The 18289-nt window shown below is 38.5% G+C and overlaps 1 protein-coding gene across 4 annotated transcripts in view; it reads left to right on the top strand.

The window, feature by feature from the left end:
* The window catches only part of LOC126412775 (protein broad-minded-like), a 273178-nt gene that overhangs the window by 156154 nt on the left and 98735 nt on the right, over positions 1-18289 (top strand). For 3 of the 4 annotated variants that reach the window (XM_050082542.1, XM_050082545.1, XM_050082543.1), the window contains exon 4: positions 13631-14029. The exons of the other annotated variant lie outside the window; for it this stretch is intronic. In XM_050082542.1, the coding sequence (XP_049938499.1) occupies positions 13631-14029 (399 nt within the window). The remainder of the gene's footprint in view (positions 1-13630; positions 14030-18289) is intronic. 4 annotated transcript variants of the gene reach the window in all.

Here is an 18289-nt window from a genome sequence, read left to right as displayed (position 1 = left end):
ATGGAACCTGTATCCACATAGTACTGTCAGACCTTCCTATTTAGGAGCTACATACAACCACTCATTATTTAGGTGTATCCAGAGCCTCTGATTTACATATACTATTCTTTTTAGTCAATCATTGCAAATTTCGTCTACTAGCTGAAGCAGCCTTCCCAATTTAATGTTGAGAATAGTACAAACATTTGTCTGCAAAACCATCTGTTTTTACTTAATTCCTTGCAATTTAAGCAGACAGCTATGCATACTGTCGCTTTGCTTCATCACTTAACAAAAATTCATTTTCAGGCTGAATAAATATGTACTTTCCTCTTACTGAGGACTCTCTTTTGGTAATGGAAACATTTTACACAAGTTAAACATGTTATGATCAACTAAAGGAACAGTTATGAATACATCTACATCACTCAGCTTTAACAAAGGGTACCTACTGATTCAGTTATAGGAACAGGAAACTTAATGTCTTTTAGCTCCTCTCATATTACAATTTGAATGGGGCTCATTATGTGTGACTACAATATTCCCTTCTGTGCATTAACAACTGCAATTATTGTATGTTCATGTTCTGCTTCCATTGCCCCAAATACATCTGGCAGTTGGTTACATATAATTACAAAAGTTGTTACCCTTTTAAATCCCATGTCTGTTTCTTTAACTTACGATCTGATAAATTTTTCCATTCCTGGTGTCTAGGTGTTTCCATTTTCCTTTATTGCGCTTACTGTCCTATTGATTGCGGACACTGTTGCTCTTACTGCTGCCACTTGTTCCATAGTCAACCTTAACAGTACTTCTGAGTTCCTTTCCATGGTCTTTATGTGTTCTCTGTAGTATGTAGCATCAGCTTCATCTAGTCTACCTTATAATATTTTACTTATTTACCTTGTTAGCTGCTGCACCATTTGCTATTGCCTTGTGACTTTCTTGATATGTCATGCTACATGTTGGCCTAAGAGGCGACACTCAATTAATCCTGCATTCAGTTCTTTCATTGAGTCCCGACATCTCTGCACTGCTAATTTTCCATACCTTTCAGCCTTTTGAAAATGATATGTGTAGCATCTAAATTTACACATCTAACTATTCTCAATGCAGTATAGTATGTCTCAACTTCCCTTAAATTATCATAATACAGTCAAAACTCTTATCTACGTTGGTTACTTCAAAATCCACAGTTATTTGCTCTGTGTTCAAACTTGCACATAGTACTGTGAGGAGTACTACTACTACTACTACTACTACTACTACTACTAGTAGTAGTAGTAGTATCCTTTCTGCATGTGCCATGCCTGAAATTAAAAGTACTTTTTCAGTCTGTTTGCATATACATTTGTTTCTTTTAATCTTTATTATTCCATTGGAGTATCAACCCTTATTACTTCATATGGCCTTTGCTACTGTGAATCTAGTTTTCTAGATCTGCCTTGGCTTATGAAATAATTGGAGAGCAATACTTTGACACTGATCTTCAATTCTTTCAGGATCTGTTTCTTATCATATTGCTCCTTACTGGCTCTCTTATTCTTAACCCCCACCACCTTGCTATTCTGTGTGCTTCCAGCATCTTTGATCTTAATCTGTCCACGTATGATTTGTAATTGTAACTTACCTGCATTGATTCCTGTTGCAGTATTCCTGATATGTTTACTTTTCTTCGATACAGTAGTTCAAATGATGTGTACCCTGTCTGCCGTGCAGTGTTGGGGTTGAACATAAAAACTGCATATAGTGTGCCCACTTGTCCCAAAAGCTCTTATCCCCTGTTACAAAATACCTTAGATATTTGACAAATGTACAATGACTTCTCTCCAGTGTTCCATTGGAATGTGTGCAGTAAGCTGTAGTCTCTATCCACTTAATTCCTTACAATTTGCACATTCTTCTGAAAATGTCTCTCAAGAAATTTGAACCATGATCCTTAATACTGATACCTTAATACTGTATGTTCCACAAATGCTTCACCTGTTGTGTCTGTGTATCATCTTTATATCAGAATTGCTAAAGTAAATTGACTTAGATCATCCTGAAAAGTTAAAATATATCTCTTACCTGTACTTGATATATCTAATGGACCCACTGTGTCCATTGAACACTTTTCAAACACTGCCTCAGCTGCATCAGTGGTCTCTAAAGGCATTACTGTTTTGAAATTGAATGAAAGGGTTGTAGCTTCATCATAAGATGCATTGAGAAGTAACTATTTTTTATTTCTTGATGGTGACTAGTTTTGGACACCTGTGTCCATTTTCAAAACATCCGTGCTGTCATCATCATCATTTTGGACAGTTTCCAGTCTCTGGCTGGGTCTGTGACAAATACAGGTGATAGCCCATGTACACCACTGCCTCTGCAGTAATCAAAGCAGTATATGGCTGATTTAACAGCAAAAATATCCATCCTATGTGGTGTATTTTTGCTGTTAAGTCAGCCATATGTCACTTTCATTACTGCAGGGCCTGTTTCTGTTCATGGACAGTCACCTGTATTTGTCACACTTACAGCACAAATGGCTTGAAAATGAACACAGGTGTCCGAAACTAGCCACCATCAAGAAACAAAAACTAGATACTTCTCAATGCAACATATGAGGAAGCTACAACCATTTATATCAATTATAATATAATTGCAGACCTATTTTTCACCTGCAGCATGCTGAAAGTTAGTAAGTTATTGTTTTCCCTACTGTGAATCTAGTTTTCTAGATCTGCCTTGGCTTATGAAATAATTGGAGAGCAATACTTTGACACTGATCTTCAATTCTTTCAGGATCTGTTTCTTATCATATTGCTCCTTACTGGCTCTCTTATTCTTAACCCCCACCACCTTGCTATTCTGTGTGCTTCCAGCATCTTTGATCTTAATCTGTCCACGTATGATTTGTAATTGTAACTTACCTGCATTGATTCCTGTTGCAGTATTCCTGATATGTTTACTTTTCTTCGATACAGTAGTTCAAATGATGTGTACCCTGTCTGCCGTGCAGTGTTGGGGTTGAACATAAAAACTGCATATAGTGTGCCCACTTGTCCCAAAAGCTCTTATCCCCTGTTACAAAATACCTTAGATATTTGACAAATGTACAATGACTTCTCTCCAGTGTTCCATTGGAATGTGTGCAGTAAGCTGTAGTCTCTATCCACTTAATTCCTTACAATTTGCACATTCTTCTGAAAATGTCTCTCAAGAAATTTGAACCATGATCCTTAATACTGATACCTTAATACTGTATGTTCCACAAATGCTTCACCTGTTGTGTCTGTGTATCATCTTTATATCAGAATTGCTAAAGTAAATTGACTTAGATCATCCTGAAAAGTTAAAATATATCTCTTACCTGTACTTGATATATCTAATGGACCCACTGTGTCCATTGAACACTTTTCAAACACTGCCTCAGCTGCATCAGTGGTCTCTAAAGGCATTACTGTTTTGAAATTGAATGAAAGGGTTGTAGCTTCATCATAAGATGCATTGAGAAGTAACTATTTTTTATTTCTTGATGGTGACTAGTTTTGGACACCTGTGTCCATTTTCAAAACATCCGTGCTGTCATCATCATCATTTTGGACAGTTTCCAGTCTCTGGCTGGGTCTGTGACAAATACAGGTGATAGCCCATGTACACCACTGCCTCTGCAGTAATCAAAGCAGTATATGGCTGATTTAACAGCAAAAATATCCATCCTATGTGGTGTATTTTTGGCTGTTAAGTCAGCCATATGTCACTTTCATTACTGCAGGGCCTGTTTCTGTTCATGGACAGTCACCTGTATTTGTCACACTTACAGCACAAATGGCTTGAAAATGAACACAGGTGTCCGAAACTAGCCACCATCAAGAAACAAAAACTAGATACTTCTCAATGCAACATATGAGGAAGCTACAACCATTTATATCAATTATAATATAATTGCAGACCTATTTTTCACCTGCAGCATGCTGAAAGTTAGTAAGTTATTGTTTTCCCTTGTGTGTACTTATTTCTCTGACATGACAGACACTTTCATACACAACCCTCAATATCATACTTCATTCCGCACCACTGCCTATGCAACTTTATTCTCTCAAAAGTCCTGGGCATTCCTTGGTGTACTCCAAATTTATTATGATGCATCTCTGTTAGTATATTCTGCTTCTCTTAAAGAGTGATTTCCTCTTCACTGTCCATTTACTTTTCTATACCAGGGGTTTCCTATGCTTGTTGCATGTTTATGGAATTACTGTCCCCACCTGCTTCTGCCACAGAGCTCTGCTCTGTTTTTACGTTAGTCCTTTCAAAAACCACTTCTTTTTCATCTTTTTGCTCTTGTTCTCTGGGCCTAATTTGCATTACTGTTTAACCTGCCTGTTTGATAGATTACCTTGTAACTACTCTTCAAGCATTAGACACCACTTCAGGAGTTTTGAACTTGGATCCTTCACACTTAATGGTTTATAGTCTGTTACCAATGTTAACTTTTGTCCATATATAATAGTTAGAACTGCTTCATTGCATATACTATAGCCAACAATTCTTTGTCTGTAGTGCTATAGTTTAATTTCACCTTGTTCACCAGTTTTCTCACTTTGCAACAAACTGCTCCAAAAGCTGCATTCCTTATGTCAGTCATTACTATCAATGGTTTTTTCGAAGTCTGGATACTGATGTAGTGGTGGATTAATCAATTTTTCTTTAGTTCCTCGAATTCATTGTTTTATTGTCAGCTTGACTGATATGCTTCTCCTTTCTTTAATATCTCATGGATTAGTAACTTTTCTAAATTTAGCAATAAACCACTGGTAATACGTGATTAAACTGAGAAACCCATTTAATTCTTTTGTTGTTCATGGCTGTGGGAGAAACATTACCTTCTCCACTTTCACTGTATCTGGTGCAATCCTCTTGTCTGTTATTCATTGGCATAAGAAGATCACTTCTTTCCTTAAGAGCTCACATTTATCTGGTTGCAGCTTTACATTAACCTCTTGCAACCTACGGAAAATTTCACAGAGCTTCTCATTATGCTCCTGTAGGTTTTTTCCATAGCACACAAAACAATTTACCCCTTGCAAACCTATTTATACTGTGTTCATCACCTGCTGGAAACATTCTTACATTCATAATGCTGATAATACAAACTAAATGCAGTTTTTTTCTCTACACTTCTCAGGCATCTATATTTTATGGTATCTGCTTGCCAAACCAAGTGTTGGGAAGTACCTTGCCTGCACTAGATGGTCCAAGGCATCAAAGACACTTGGTATCGGAAGTGCATCACCTACAGTGAATAATTTGATTGCCTGTAATCCACTACAACTCTCCACTTCACTTTATCACTGTCATCAGTCACTTTTAGATCTAATGATAACAGTGCATTTCAAGCTCTCTTGCTTTCAACAATTATGTCATCCTTCAGCATTTGTTCAATTTACTCTTTTAAAACTTCCTTTTGTATACTTGGAATCCAGTACAGTCTAGCAGTCACTAATTTTCCTTCTTATTCTGGCGCTATCAGAATTCAATGCTTTACTGTGGACACATAAGATAATCTGTAATCTGGCATATGGAATATGGTTCCATACTCCATGGAAACCTCCATTATTGCTCTCTTCTCTTCTGCACTTAAATGATCAATTCTCTGTTGTTTCCATAAAACACTGACATGACTTTCTGCCTCCTCTCTGGCTTCCTTTCTACCTTTCGCTTTGCATACTTTTGCTAATTACTCCAATTCTTCCATCACAACCTGACATTCTTCAATTGAATTTCGTCCTCTGAAAAATGTATTGTGTTCGCTATGCATCTGCCACTTTCTACTGTCACAAAAAAGTTTGTTACAGACACCCCTCGTATAATCTCTGTTTTGGGATAACCATTTCCCTTTTACTATCTTGTGGTACCTTACCATCCATCTTAGCAACATTATCTTTTCCTCTATTGGTTCTATTTCTCCACTGGATTCTTGATCCATTTCAAATTCATAACCTTTCGGTTCCTCTTTACTGCTAAGGATATGTCTTGCACTTGTAGTCTTAACACTTTTCCTGCATAATTTAACTTAACCAAATATTGTGTTACAAAGTCTCTTCCAGTTAACCTATTGTACGAGATGTCTAACCCTGACCCATATACATGAAATTGTGGTCAACTTCTCCAGTAGCTTCCACACTTTGGTGTACCTCCATGGTACTCATTGTGCATACTGCTTTACTGGCAATGCCTTTCAGATGAAACCTTTCTGATTCACTTATTCTAACAGTGCAGTTAGCAGGAATACTCATTCTCTTTAACAAGCACAACATGCTCCAGTCTCTACCAATGATTTAAATTTCTTTCTTCATTCTACACAGTACAGTACAAACACATCATTTTCAGTGGTCCCGTCTGTTGCCATAACTGTTGGCTTCTTTAACGCCACAATGCCTGACTGTGCAGCTTTGCCATGCTTTAGCTTTGCTGCAATTTCCCATTTTTGGTTGGCATTGGCACTCAGCATTTCCTCTGTGCATGCCACAGACCTTCATGGTAATCTTTGGTGTAGTGTCCCGATTGCCTAAACTCAAAATAAGTGATATCTCTTTCTCATGTATGCATTGCACCACAGCTACCAGACAAGTTGAATTATGGGTATTTCCATTTGTGTAAGGACTGCAGTCCATCAACCTCCTTCCAATTGGCTTTTAATTCATTTGGATCTATAGAAGTCACTTTCCTTAATCTGCTTTCTTTGTACGTGTGATCCTTCTTGTCAAATGAGTAACAAAATTTTGAAAATTCCATGGCTGTCATCAACTGCACACTGCTGTCCGGCTTATTCTTTCTGCATTTACCAGCAATGTCTCCTCACAGTCCACATGTAAAGCACTTTAGGTCTTTTATATGTCTACACCATTTTACTGTTACATATACATGTCCTATTCTCTTTCCTAGTACTATTCCCATATCTTCCATCGAGAGTAGAGCAAGTTCTACTGTGGCTGCTAGCCCAATTTCATCTCCTCACCTTTGCGCAAGTGTCTAGATCCTGTCATTACTGAGCCCTTATGTAAGGCATGTCCTGCCCAGGAAGCTAACTAATTTCATTGCTCCATTCAGACTATCCTTGCTTGTCACTCTTCATCCCTTTACATTTCATCAGTCCTATTTACCCATGTTGCAATTGGTTCCCCATGCATTTTCCTGGCTTGTAATATCTTACAAGCATAGTAATTGATTGTTCTCCTGCTAGAATAATCTCTTGTGAGGACAAGTTTCACTTCCCCCCAAGCACCTGTTCTTTCCCTTACTTGTGAGCTAGACTTTGCTACTCCAGTGATTTGTGCTTTTACAAATTTAAGCAAAATTTTCTGTTCCTTTGGCTTCACTAGCTCAATTGCAGAATTGACATTTTCAATAAATTTCTGTAGGTCCCTCTTGTTACCATCAAAAGATTTTCCCATAATGCATAAAATTTTCTCAACACTTATTTTACCACTTCCCAAGGAGCTTGTCTCACTAGTAGGAGCCATTTTGACCAGGTCACTTAATTTATTCAAACTATTTGAACAAATTACACTCTTAATGGACCTCATTGCTGCATCATGCTAAGACAAGTTATGCCACCACATGTTGTATGCATCAGCTGCTGCCCTCTTGCACTGGGCTGATCTGGTTGCTCACTGCCACTGTGGAGGCAGTCAGGAGGGGGAAATCTGCAAAGCATCACATTTTAGTGGCAGTGCAGTCACAGTGCTTGCAATTTAGTTTTATATTTCACGTTTCTCAACAACGTAGATCACAACCAAAACAAATTTGCAGTATTATTTAATTATTTTTGATGTGCTGAAGACATAAGATAATTTTCATTTGGTACAAACTGTCGACTTACAGATAAACATAGAAAATGTCACAAAGTTTCACATTCAAGTTGCCATGTAATTGTGAATTATTTAGTTTCGTAATAAAAAAAAAGTCTATCACATATATATGTTGATCAATATATTGTAGTACTTTTGCAACCTCATTAAGGAGACTGTACTTAAGGAAAGCACTGTAGAAGCCCCAGACAGTTTTAATGTAAAACAATTTGACATTAAAACTGGAATTACCTTGCAGGTCAGTCAGTTACATTTGCTCATGCACTGTGATGCTTTCAACTGAAATGGAAAATGGTCTCAAAAACAGATGCAAGAGTGACAGTGTCCTCAAAATCTTTATAAAACTATCCTTGTAATTCTTTTAAGGCCACAATGAATTCTTCAAACTTTGTGCTTTGCTTTCTTTAATGCCATTGAGCTTAGAGAACTGGACTGTCTCTGTTGGAATGTGTACCTTGTACAATGCAATTTCTTTTTAAATGCACCCCTGTCAAATCATAAAGAAGCTACCTTGCAGTGTCTTACTATTGGCAATGTACAGTGAAGTCTACTTAAAATGTGAAGTCTGCAATCCATTCTGGATATTCCAATTTTCATTCCTGAACTCCTTTTCTTTCATAAATTCAACAATAGCAAGTTTTAAACTGAAGAATTCAATTCAATTCAATTCAATCATTCCAGGTGTGCCCCCTGACTTAACCAACATACCTTGGAGTTATATATGAAGTCTCCCTAGTCTTTATTCAGTTCCACTGAAAACTGTTGCAAGTGACAATGGAATAATGTGTGTGCCTTTAGAAATTTTACTATTACCATCAATTTCTTCACATGCTCCATGCCTGCAAATTAAGTGCAAAGGCATTCCAGGTTCCAGAGGTGCTCCTCTGGAGTACTGACCAAGATGACAATGTCACCCAGATAACTGGAGCTGGAAGGCATTTTCAATATCAGTTGTACTAAAAAATGTTGGAAGATGGCCAGGACAGAAGCACTGCCAAAGGGTAGACACTGATCCTAGAACTGCTTGATTTGAGTGCTAATGACAGGGAAGGATTACATCACATCATCCGATGGGAGCTCCAAATAGGCATCCCTGAAATCAATATTCAAGAAGAATACTTCCCTTTACAATTTGCCCTTAACTGCTCTGGGCGAGGGAGAGTGTATGGATATATGATGGACTGTGCATTCACCGTGGACTTAAAATCTGCACAAAGGTGGAGTTTTTTTGTTGGGTTTTCTGACTATGATGAGGGACAACACCCACCGACTGGCGGAGATGGGCATAATAACCGCATATCTCGCAAGTCTGCCGCAACCTTCTCTTTAGTGGCATGGGAACTTCTTGTGATTTCATGAATTGTGGCTGGGTGGTATACTTCATGGTAAAGTGGGTGGAAAAGTCTTTTACCATACCCAAAGAGTCCTCACAAAGCTGATTATATTTGTCACAGAGCTCCACAATGCTGTTGTGGGTGTTGTGGGAGTTTATCGTTGCCACATTATCTGAGATTTGGGTTGAAGATGCCAAGTTATTGCTGAGCATGGAAACTCTCCAGTTATTGATCTTTGCCCTCTTTGGTCATTGGTTGCAACTCAAGACAAGGTGGCACACTCTGATGGGGACAAAAGGGTTCATTGGAAAGAGATGAGTGCAGTACGGGCCTAGCAAGTGCCTCGAAAAGTCATCATTGATTTCAGCATCATCAGCAGTACTTGCATTGTGGTGTGGACTAGCTGGGGTGCCTAAGCACTGAGGGGACATTGACAGCTGTTGCCATGTGGACTTGGTTCACTTATCTGACAACGGGAGAATTTATAGTGTCAGACTTGGACTCTCGGAAATGTTTTAAAGTGATTTTCCTGTGCTTACCTCATTTTATTTGAACATGTTTTCTGGCCTCTATAGTTGCAGATGTGTTCACCCTGAAATTGTTTTAAGTGCAGTTTGCTGTTTGCACCTAAACTCTGAATTCATATTCATGATTTATTACACAAGTCAGTGTTACAATCCATTAAGTTCAGAGTGGTGCTGAACAGTAATTCAAGCTATCCACACTAGGTTTTGAACTGTTTCACTGACACTGTTACCTTGAAAATCTGTTATCAGTGTCAGTATTTGTTGTTTTACCCTCTCTCAGTACTGGCGTTTACTCTGTTCTAGGCATCACTGTATATTGTAATATTCGACAGCCTCATTATTCTGCCAGATATTTTCTGCGAACTTTTGGGAGTTGTCTCTGCATCGAATAAGCAATGACTGTTATGTTAGTTCATGTTAGGTTTCTGCACTCCAGGTATCTGTGCTAAATTTGATTGCTTTTGGGCCTTGTATTACAATGTGCAGAAGTGAGTGGTCAAGCATGGTTGGGGATCCTGATCCTTGTTTTGCAAGCACATAGCGGTCCACTGTTTGTCTCTCCAGCAGCTGTCAAGCGGTCACACCAGTGAAGCATTAACTGTGTCTACCATTGTGTGCAGTGGTGTTATCAGAGCCCATTCCGTGCACAGAATTCATATACAGGATAAGTTATATTCATTTTGTACGATTCCTCAAAGTGTTCAACACAATTTTGGAATGTTTCCTTTAATAGCTTGTGTTCTCAAAGTGTTCACTAAATCCTGTTTTAAAGAAAAGGGTTTTATGTACTATATTACAATGTCTTCAGGTTGTGTAATGAGGTTGGTATATTTTTTACTATTGTTTATTTTTTATATTTCTTAGTTTGAAATGACAATGATTCCCTAAAAATGCTATTGGGCATGAAGAATTTCACCCATTATATTCACTAACAGTATGGGGGATTCTTGTCCCCACTAATAGTGATTATCAGTATTGTTCAAAATTATTTTAATAAGCAGGAGTTGTGATCCCCTCATTTTCCTAAATCAAGTTCTTACCCTTTATTGCTATCATCTTGTTCTTTCTAGGCATAAATTATTATTAGTATCATTCACACCCCTTGGGGCTTGTTATCTGTTGTAAATAAATTTTGAGAATTGTCATTATTCATTTGACCCTTTGTTAATTGCTAAAACAGTTATTAATTGGTTCATATGAAATGAAGTCTTACTTCCTGATCTCTTGCCCACTGAAGGGTTGTTATTATAGTTATTCAAACAACTTTTGAAATTCTTTTAAATTAATTGTTTCTCTATCTGAAAGTTTTATATTATCAAACAGTTGCTTTAAAGTCATAAACTTTGTGTTTAGAGAACCTTTAATTTCCATTTAAAGTTCATTATTTGTTTTAATTCTGAAATTTTTTATGTATAGCTCATATTGTGTTCAATAAGTGGTGAATGATGATTCAAAAGCCTGGGGGTTCAGTACTTCCACTAAAATCATTATTGGTGATTTTGGGGTGCTGCGATTACCCAATTACAGAAGCCAAATATGTTAGGACTGTAGTAAGAGTAAGTACCATGGCTGAAAACACCTTAGATGCAGATCTCTACTGTATCTGTAGAAGACAAGTGCCAGTGATGACAATGCTATCCCATTTTATGTGCTGAGGGCCTGTCTCGAGGTTCGAGCCATGGAGAGGTGAGCTTCCCAAATGTGCACCTACTGATCAGTGATACAACCCCAGCATCCAGCTGCAATTGGACATCCTGGTTCTGAATAAGCAGCTGAATAAAAATTTCTTTGGCTCATGTATGTTCACATGGATGCTGGGAAGTTTACTGCATAGAGGAAATGCTGTAGCAGATCTGAACTGGGGGTTTGAAGCAAAGAGTTGAGGAGCACGGTATCATTGACATTGACATAATGGACATACATTGGCTCAGAACCATGTGCAGTCATGTTAACAGACAGTTACCATAATTTATTTGAGCAAATGTTTTGGATGTGCCCAATGCTTTTACAAAACAAACATTTGGTTTGCAGAAATGACAAGCATCTATATCATGAGAGATGTAGCAATGATGCCACTGTTATGTAGTTTCCATGGGTGTGCAACCAAAACAACCACTGTTTACAATGCCAGGAAGAAACAGAGACCCTTTGTAAACAAGACTGACAGGCAGCATGATTTCCAGCTCTTTAGCGTCAAACAATTTCTGAGCCTTTATTTGAATGACATCCTCAAGCAAAGGGTCTGATAATAGTAACATTTTGAACCTTAGTGTTCTGCAACATGGCATCTGCGTATCGCTTACCACAGGGACACACAAATTTGCAGGTGCAGTAATGCCTCATAGCTCTACAAGCCACTGCTGATAGGACTGGGTAGGTTGGTGCTTCATACAAAAGAACTTATACCCTGCAGTGGTGAACAAAACCTGGAAGTTGAAATATTTGGGAGGGAGGCTTAACAAAGATGTGCAGGGTAGGTTGGTGCTCCATACAAAAGAACTTTTACCCTGCAGTAGTGGTCAAAACCTGAAAGTTGAAATACATGGGAGGGAGGCTTAACAAAGATGCACAAGATACTTATGTCAACCCGAGGAAAGAAATATGACCATTGAACAACCCCCAAAATGTTGTAGGCTGCAAAGTGTTGAAACAGCTGCAGTTGTACTTGACCTACTCCTCTGTGACAGCTTTTGGGAGGTACTATCTCCAGTCAATAACCTGCTCTGATTAAAAATGATAGTTTGGGAGGTCTTTTCTCAACATTACCATCTTATCACAATTTTCTTCAATCTTTGTAAGGCCTACAACACAGCTTGGTGCCATCTCATCCTATTTATTCTCCATTAGTGGGCTCTTCAGGGATCCCTCCAACTTCTATTTGCCAGTTCCTGTCCCACCAGTCATTGAGAGTTTAGGTTGGAACTTCCCTCAACTGTCGACAGACCTAGCAGAATGGCATTCCATAGGGCTCCGTATTAAGTGTCCTCCTTTTTCTCATCGATATTATTGGACTTGTGGCCTCGGGTTTCCAGCCAGGTGGTAGCATTGCTAGATGTTTTGGGAAGTGTCATACTACACAACTTCTGCGCTATATGGTGTGTAGCAATCTTTCCTTCTCATAATACTGTCAAAGTTCTCACTGATGATTTTTAAGAAAGCCTGTACAAAAATCACAAGTAGCCACTACATTTTTATTATTGTTGAACGCTCAATAGAGAGTTACTATGAAATTTTGTTTTTGTTGCACATCCTTCTATTTACTCCTCTGAGCAAAATTTATAAATATAATTGTCCTTAAATGTATGTATCAAAAGGAATATCCGCCCAACAAAACCATAACCCACCAGCTACCCAGATCATACGTTCAGGTGAAATTATTACTACTGCTGATAGACACACAGAAAAGTAGAAACAGCCATTGCAGCTGTTGGAAGTGTTAGTTCCTTTCTCAGGATGGCAGAGAAATGGACTGGGGAAGGTTAGAAAGGAGGCAGATTACTCAGACCCTTGATGAGAGGACACCACCAATTGTGACCACAATGGCTCTTTATTTACATTTTTATTAAATTGCACTTCTTCTTCAGAAAACAATTTCCAGATCTGTGCTACGTTGGCAAGAACATAACACTTTCTTAAACACTATCTGTTCATAGTTATTTGGTTTTGTCATTGAAATTTTTGGCCAACTACTGGGTGTAAATAACATGTCCCACTAATATTTTGTGCATTGGCCTTGTATACCCTCTGCCTCACTCATAATATGTCTTCAAAGCACAGGGGCAAAATATTAGTAAACACAGATAGTTTCATTTTGTATATTGGCTCATAACTTAATTGATTATTGAGTGTGCTAGGAAAAACTGGAGTTTGATATTTGGTTTTGATTTGTGTTATCTTCTATTGCGAATACAGAAACTGTATTTTCTTTTTACAGAGCAAGCTTCTACAGCTGCAAGAGGAAAATGCTAGAGCAAAGAGTGATATTAATCAAGAGTTGTTGAAACCTAATAAGTTGCACATTGTTGTTGACAAGTGCAGTCTCTTACGGCATTGTATTCTATTTCGCCTTTATGCACCAAGTGGACCAAATGAATGTATTGCTGTATCCTGCAATGAAATCAGGAGGACCAGTGATGACATTGTAGCTGAACTCAGTACAGTTCCTTTTCTGGACTTTCAAAGGCATCTTCCATCACCTGAATCCCAAGAAACTAGCCAATATGAAGACAACAATGAGTTACAAAGGGTACTCCAAGATAAAGGACTGCATGACAGTCAATGGTTACAGCAAGTACGCAGAGCTTTTAAGGCATCATCTGAAAAACATATAAACGTAAGTTAATGAAAAACACTATCTTTCTTTTACAGCCTCATAGATAGTGTGAATAATATGTTTATCAACTTCTCCCATGTAATTTATGACAAAATAGTTCATGGGTGAATGGCTGGGTGTCATTACAATGGGCACAATATTTCAGCAAATGACCACCATGCCATTATTGGCTGTGCTGGTTAACTGAGTATCCAGGAGCTACTGTGGCACTTGTGGCACATTCCCCTCTCCCACCAACCTTGCACTGAGTGTGATATCTGGACCCCAACCTCTTCCTGCCTACTGGTCACTCGGTCTGTAGCTCACACCCTCTGGTGCATGCTGGAAGCATTTCTGCCGTTGCTCCACCTGCCCCCAATGTCAGTTCATTGTGCATTCTTAATCAAACTATGTGCAGGTTCCAGGGCCTTGCTAAGGATGTAGCCACTACCATGACATCAATGACCAGTTCCTTACTCTAATCTTAGTAGGTTATTTCAGAAGTTGGAAGTCTGTGTGAGAACTAGTAGGATTGTAATCCATTTTGTGTAATTTTAATAGACAGTCTTCTATGACTGCCAACTTGTTATGCTACTGCAATCTGGTTTGTCATTGGTGTTCATGGTAATGATCTTCAACAGTATGTAGCATCTGTCTGATGTGTATATGCCACAGTGGCAAGGAATCTGACAGACCCCAATCTTCCGTAATCCAATATCAACCTTGACACTTGACCAAGCGGTGGCCATGTTTTACCTCAGTCATCACTGCATTAAATGACATTGCTGCTGAAAAGAAGGAAGATCCAGCAGTGCTGAAAACCACTGAAGTCCTGATGAAGAAAGGACCAACCAAAGAAGAATTCCAGCTAACAAACAAATCATTTTATGAGAGGAACTATGATCCATTGGAGTAGAAATGGTTTCTTGCTATCCCTACTCATCTATGGTCAGATATTCTGAACTATTTCCATGATGCTCTTACATCTGGTCATGTGGGATTTATGGAGACTCTAGACACAATCAGACATAGGTATCAATGGCCAGCTCTCTACCAATCCAATAGACACTATGTGAGATGCTGTAATGAATGCTAATGATGAAAGTATGTGGCACAGTTACCTCCAGGACATTTGATACTAATTCCACCAGCAGCAGCAACTGACCTTTTGGTGGGCTTCCTGAAGTTGACAAACATGAAGTGGCCACTGATGGTTTGCAATGACTACCTCACCTGCTATGCTTTCACCAGAGCTGCTCCAGCTTAAGAATCCCCAGAAATTGTAAATTTCCTAGGAGAAGATATTATTTTTGAGCACAGAACACCATTTGCGATCATCTCTGATTATGGAAAATTTACCAGTCAAGGCTAGTGCCAGAGGTAATTTCACATTGCAGCATCGACCACAGGATGACAACTACCAAGCTCCATGGTGTCACAGAATGCTTTACTAAAATATTAGCAGATATGCTGCTGATGTACATTGATGTTTAACAGAGAGATTGGAGTACAGTGCTGTTCATTATCACATTCGCATGCAATATGGCAAAGCAAGACACTACAGGCTTCACGTTGTTGTTTCTGTACAGGGTTGCAAGGCTGAAACAACAATGTCCCATTTCATCTGGATGATACATGAAACACATAGTCACCAGAACTCATGAAGCAACACAGGTAGATCACATATGGACCCTGGACACCAAGAAGAAAAGCTAAGAGCACAATAACACCAAGCACCAGCCAATGAGATACAACCTGGATGACTAAAGTGCTACTCTGCACTGTATTGTATCCTTCATTGCTTGTCAAATATCACATATGCAGTTGAGAATTGTGACCCTTCAAAAGTGCAGATACATCATCCATGTTCTCTGTACAAAGTCCTACTACAGTCATAAGAGAACCAGGATTGAGGTCTCATTTAACGAAACTGAAGACCCGCTTAACAGCTGAGAAACTTCAATGGAAAGTTCTGCCTTTGGTGCTTGCCATAATGAAGAGAATATAACAGTTGAGAATCTGTCGGCACTGCCATACAGAGGTCCATTGACAAAGTCTAGCTACAGGGTTCCGCTCCAGCTCCAGTGAGATCTTCTGAAACAGTGGGTTGCTCTTCCTCCAGTAAAATAGCAGGTCACTGTTTCTCCAGGAGAGGGTGCAAAGCTGTGAGCTTTGCTGCATGCAGTGTAGAAAAGTAGTTAACATCATTAGCTGGCCTGCTGCAGGTCACCAGTTCAAATGTGACCACCAACAAATACTCTGTCCAGTAACATTAATATGACGACCTGTCAAAAGCCTGAATAACCATGATTTGCAATGTGGTTCACTGTGAGACATGCAGGAAGAGCAAGTGGGGTTCTGGAAGGTACCAACAGGTATGTGAAGCGATGCCAACTCCAGTGTCGTGGCCAGCTGTGCTAGGTTTCTCAGTTGAGGATCCAGTGTGTGAACAGCCTGATTGATGTGGTCCCACAGATTCTCGAATGGATTTACATCCAGGGAGTTTGGTGGCCAGGGAAGTACAGTAAACTCATCCAGGTGCTCTTTGAACCATGCTCGTACAGTGTGAGCTGTGTGACATCTTGCACTGTCCTGACAGTAGATGCCATTGTGCCGAGGAGAAATAAACTGCATTTAAAAGTGGACATAGCCCACAAGGGTATATGCATATCACATTTACTCAATTATAAGATGAAGTTTTTCCCAAAATGTTCAGTTGAAAAATGCTGGGTTTTCTTAAACTTGCAGATTAATCTATGGCTGCTGAGATTAACATTGTTTAATAAAGTGATATAGGGATCGTTTTACATTTACAAATTAAGCTTTGGCTATTGAGATCTCATGCAGATTTATTTTTAAGAATTAGGAAGCATAGTTCAAGCAAACGACACTTGCACTCAAAAAAACAAGAGATTTCCTGATATGCTGAAGCGCTTGATACAGAAGGAAACATGGCATCTGTAGAACAGTGCAGTGGAACAAGTCTCATGAAAAACAATAAGATTAGTGGCTCATAGTGTAAAAAATGTTTAAAATGTGTGGTAAAAGATATTCTGTGTGTGAAATGCAACTTTTGGTTGCACGAAAAGTGCGCAAAAATATCGTTAAAATTCATCGATGACAATGTCACTGGTCATTTCTGGATTGTCACTAGCTTCGGAAGTGAAAACAAAAGATGTCACCATCAAAGGACTGCAAAACAAAGTTAACACTCTAAAACCAGAGCTATTATTACTCAAGAAAGAAAACACTGATATGAAGAATCGCAAAATATGCAGTTGCGTGAATCGTGAAAGTGAAAAACATAACCTCAAACCACGTGGAGTGATAGGTTTACAATCAATCCAAATCAGTCCAATTTGCAAAGAGATGAAGTTACAAATGCATACATAGTGACTTTAGAGCAAGTCCAATGTGAAAACAAAAATTTTGGCAAACTTAGTGATATTTCACAAGATCCACAAATGCTTCTAAATCAGTTTGTAATGACATAGGCCTGCAGTCAAACAGCACAAACTCAGAAAATAAATACCAGTGGTGCAGTGTTACTTACAAGAAAAAGAAAATTAAGCCTCAAAGTAAGGTTTAAGCAAATGGAAAAGAAGAATTTCTCTTCATAGGCGATTCCTTACTTAAAAATATCGTTGTGCCAAATTCAAAAGATGACGTGCATCCAGGCATTAGGCTGGATCAACTAAACAACCATTCAAAAACCATTGCTACTAACCAAAATGGTGTCAAATCAAATTTCAAGGGCATATTCATGCATATTGCGACAAACTCTGTTCGACACAGCAGTGAGGCCTAAATCATTAGTGAATCTCAAAACTTGATTTGTACTGCCAAATCTTTGTGTAGTAACTAAAGACAGGTAATAAGCAGTATTTTTTACAGGAGATCGGTGAGTGACACACAGATAAAATAAACAATGGAATTAGGGGCCAATGTGATAAGCTAGGTGCTATATTTATAAACCAAAACAAATTTATAAGTAACAGATGTCTGGGTATAGATGGGGTACATCTAAATAGGCTGGGCTCAGTAACTCTGAGTCAAATGTTTTTGGACATTTGCAAAATCATCAATAATCAGGGAAACTGACAAAGTGTGGAAGGGATGTTAAAACAAAAGAATCAACTGAAAATAAAAAGTATAGATATATTGCAACAAATTACTTAAAAGCATTCAAAATAGCAATAAACATTTTCTAATGCATTGGAATATAAGTGGTATAGTCTCAGATTTTTGTAACCCAAGTTATTCAAAAATTGATGAACTTCA

The sequence above is a fragment of the Schistocerca serialis genome, chromosome 7 (genome assembly GCF_023864345.2).
Source record: "Schistocerca serialis cubense isolate TAMUIC-IGC-003099 chromosome 7, iqSchSeri2.2, whole genome shotgun sequence".
NCBI lineage: Eukaryota > Metazoa > Arthropoda > Insecta > Orthoptera > Acrididae > Schistocerca > Schistocerca serialis.
Note: the sequence above shows the minus strand (reverse complement) of the source record. Positions and strands in the feature narration are given on the sequence as shown.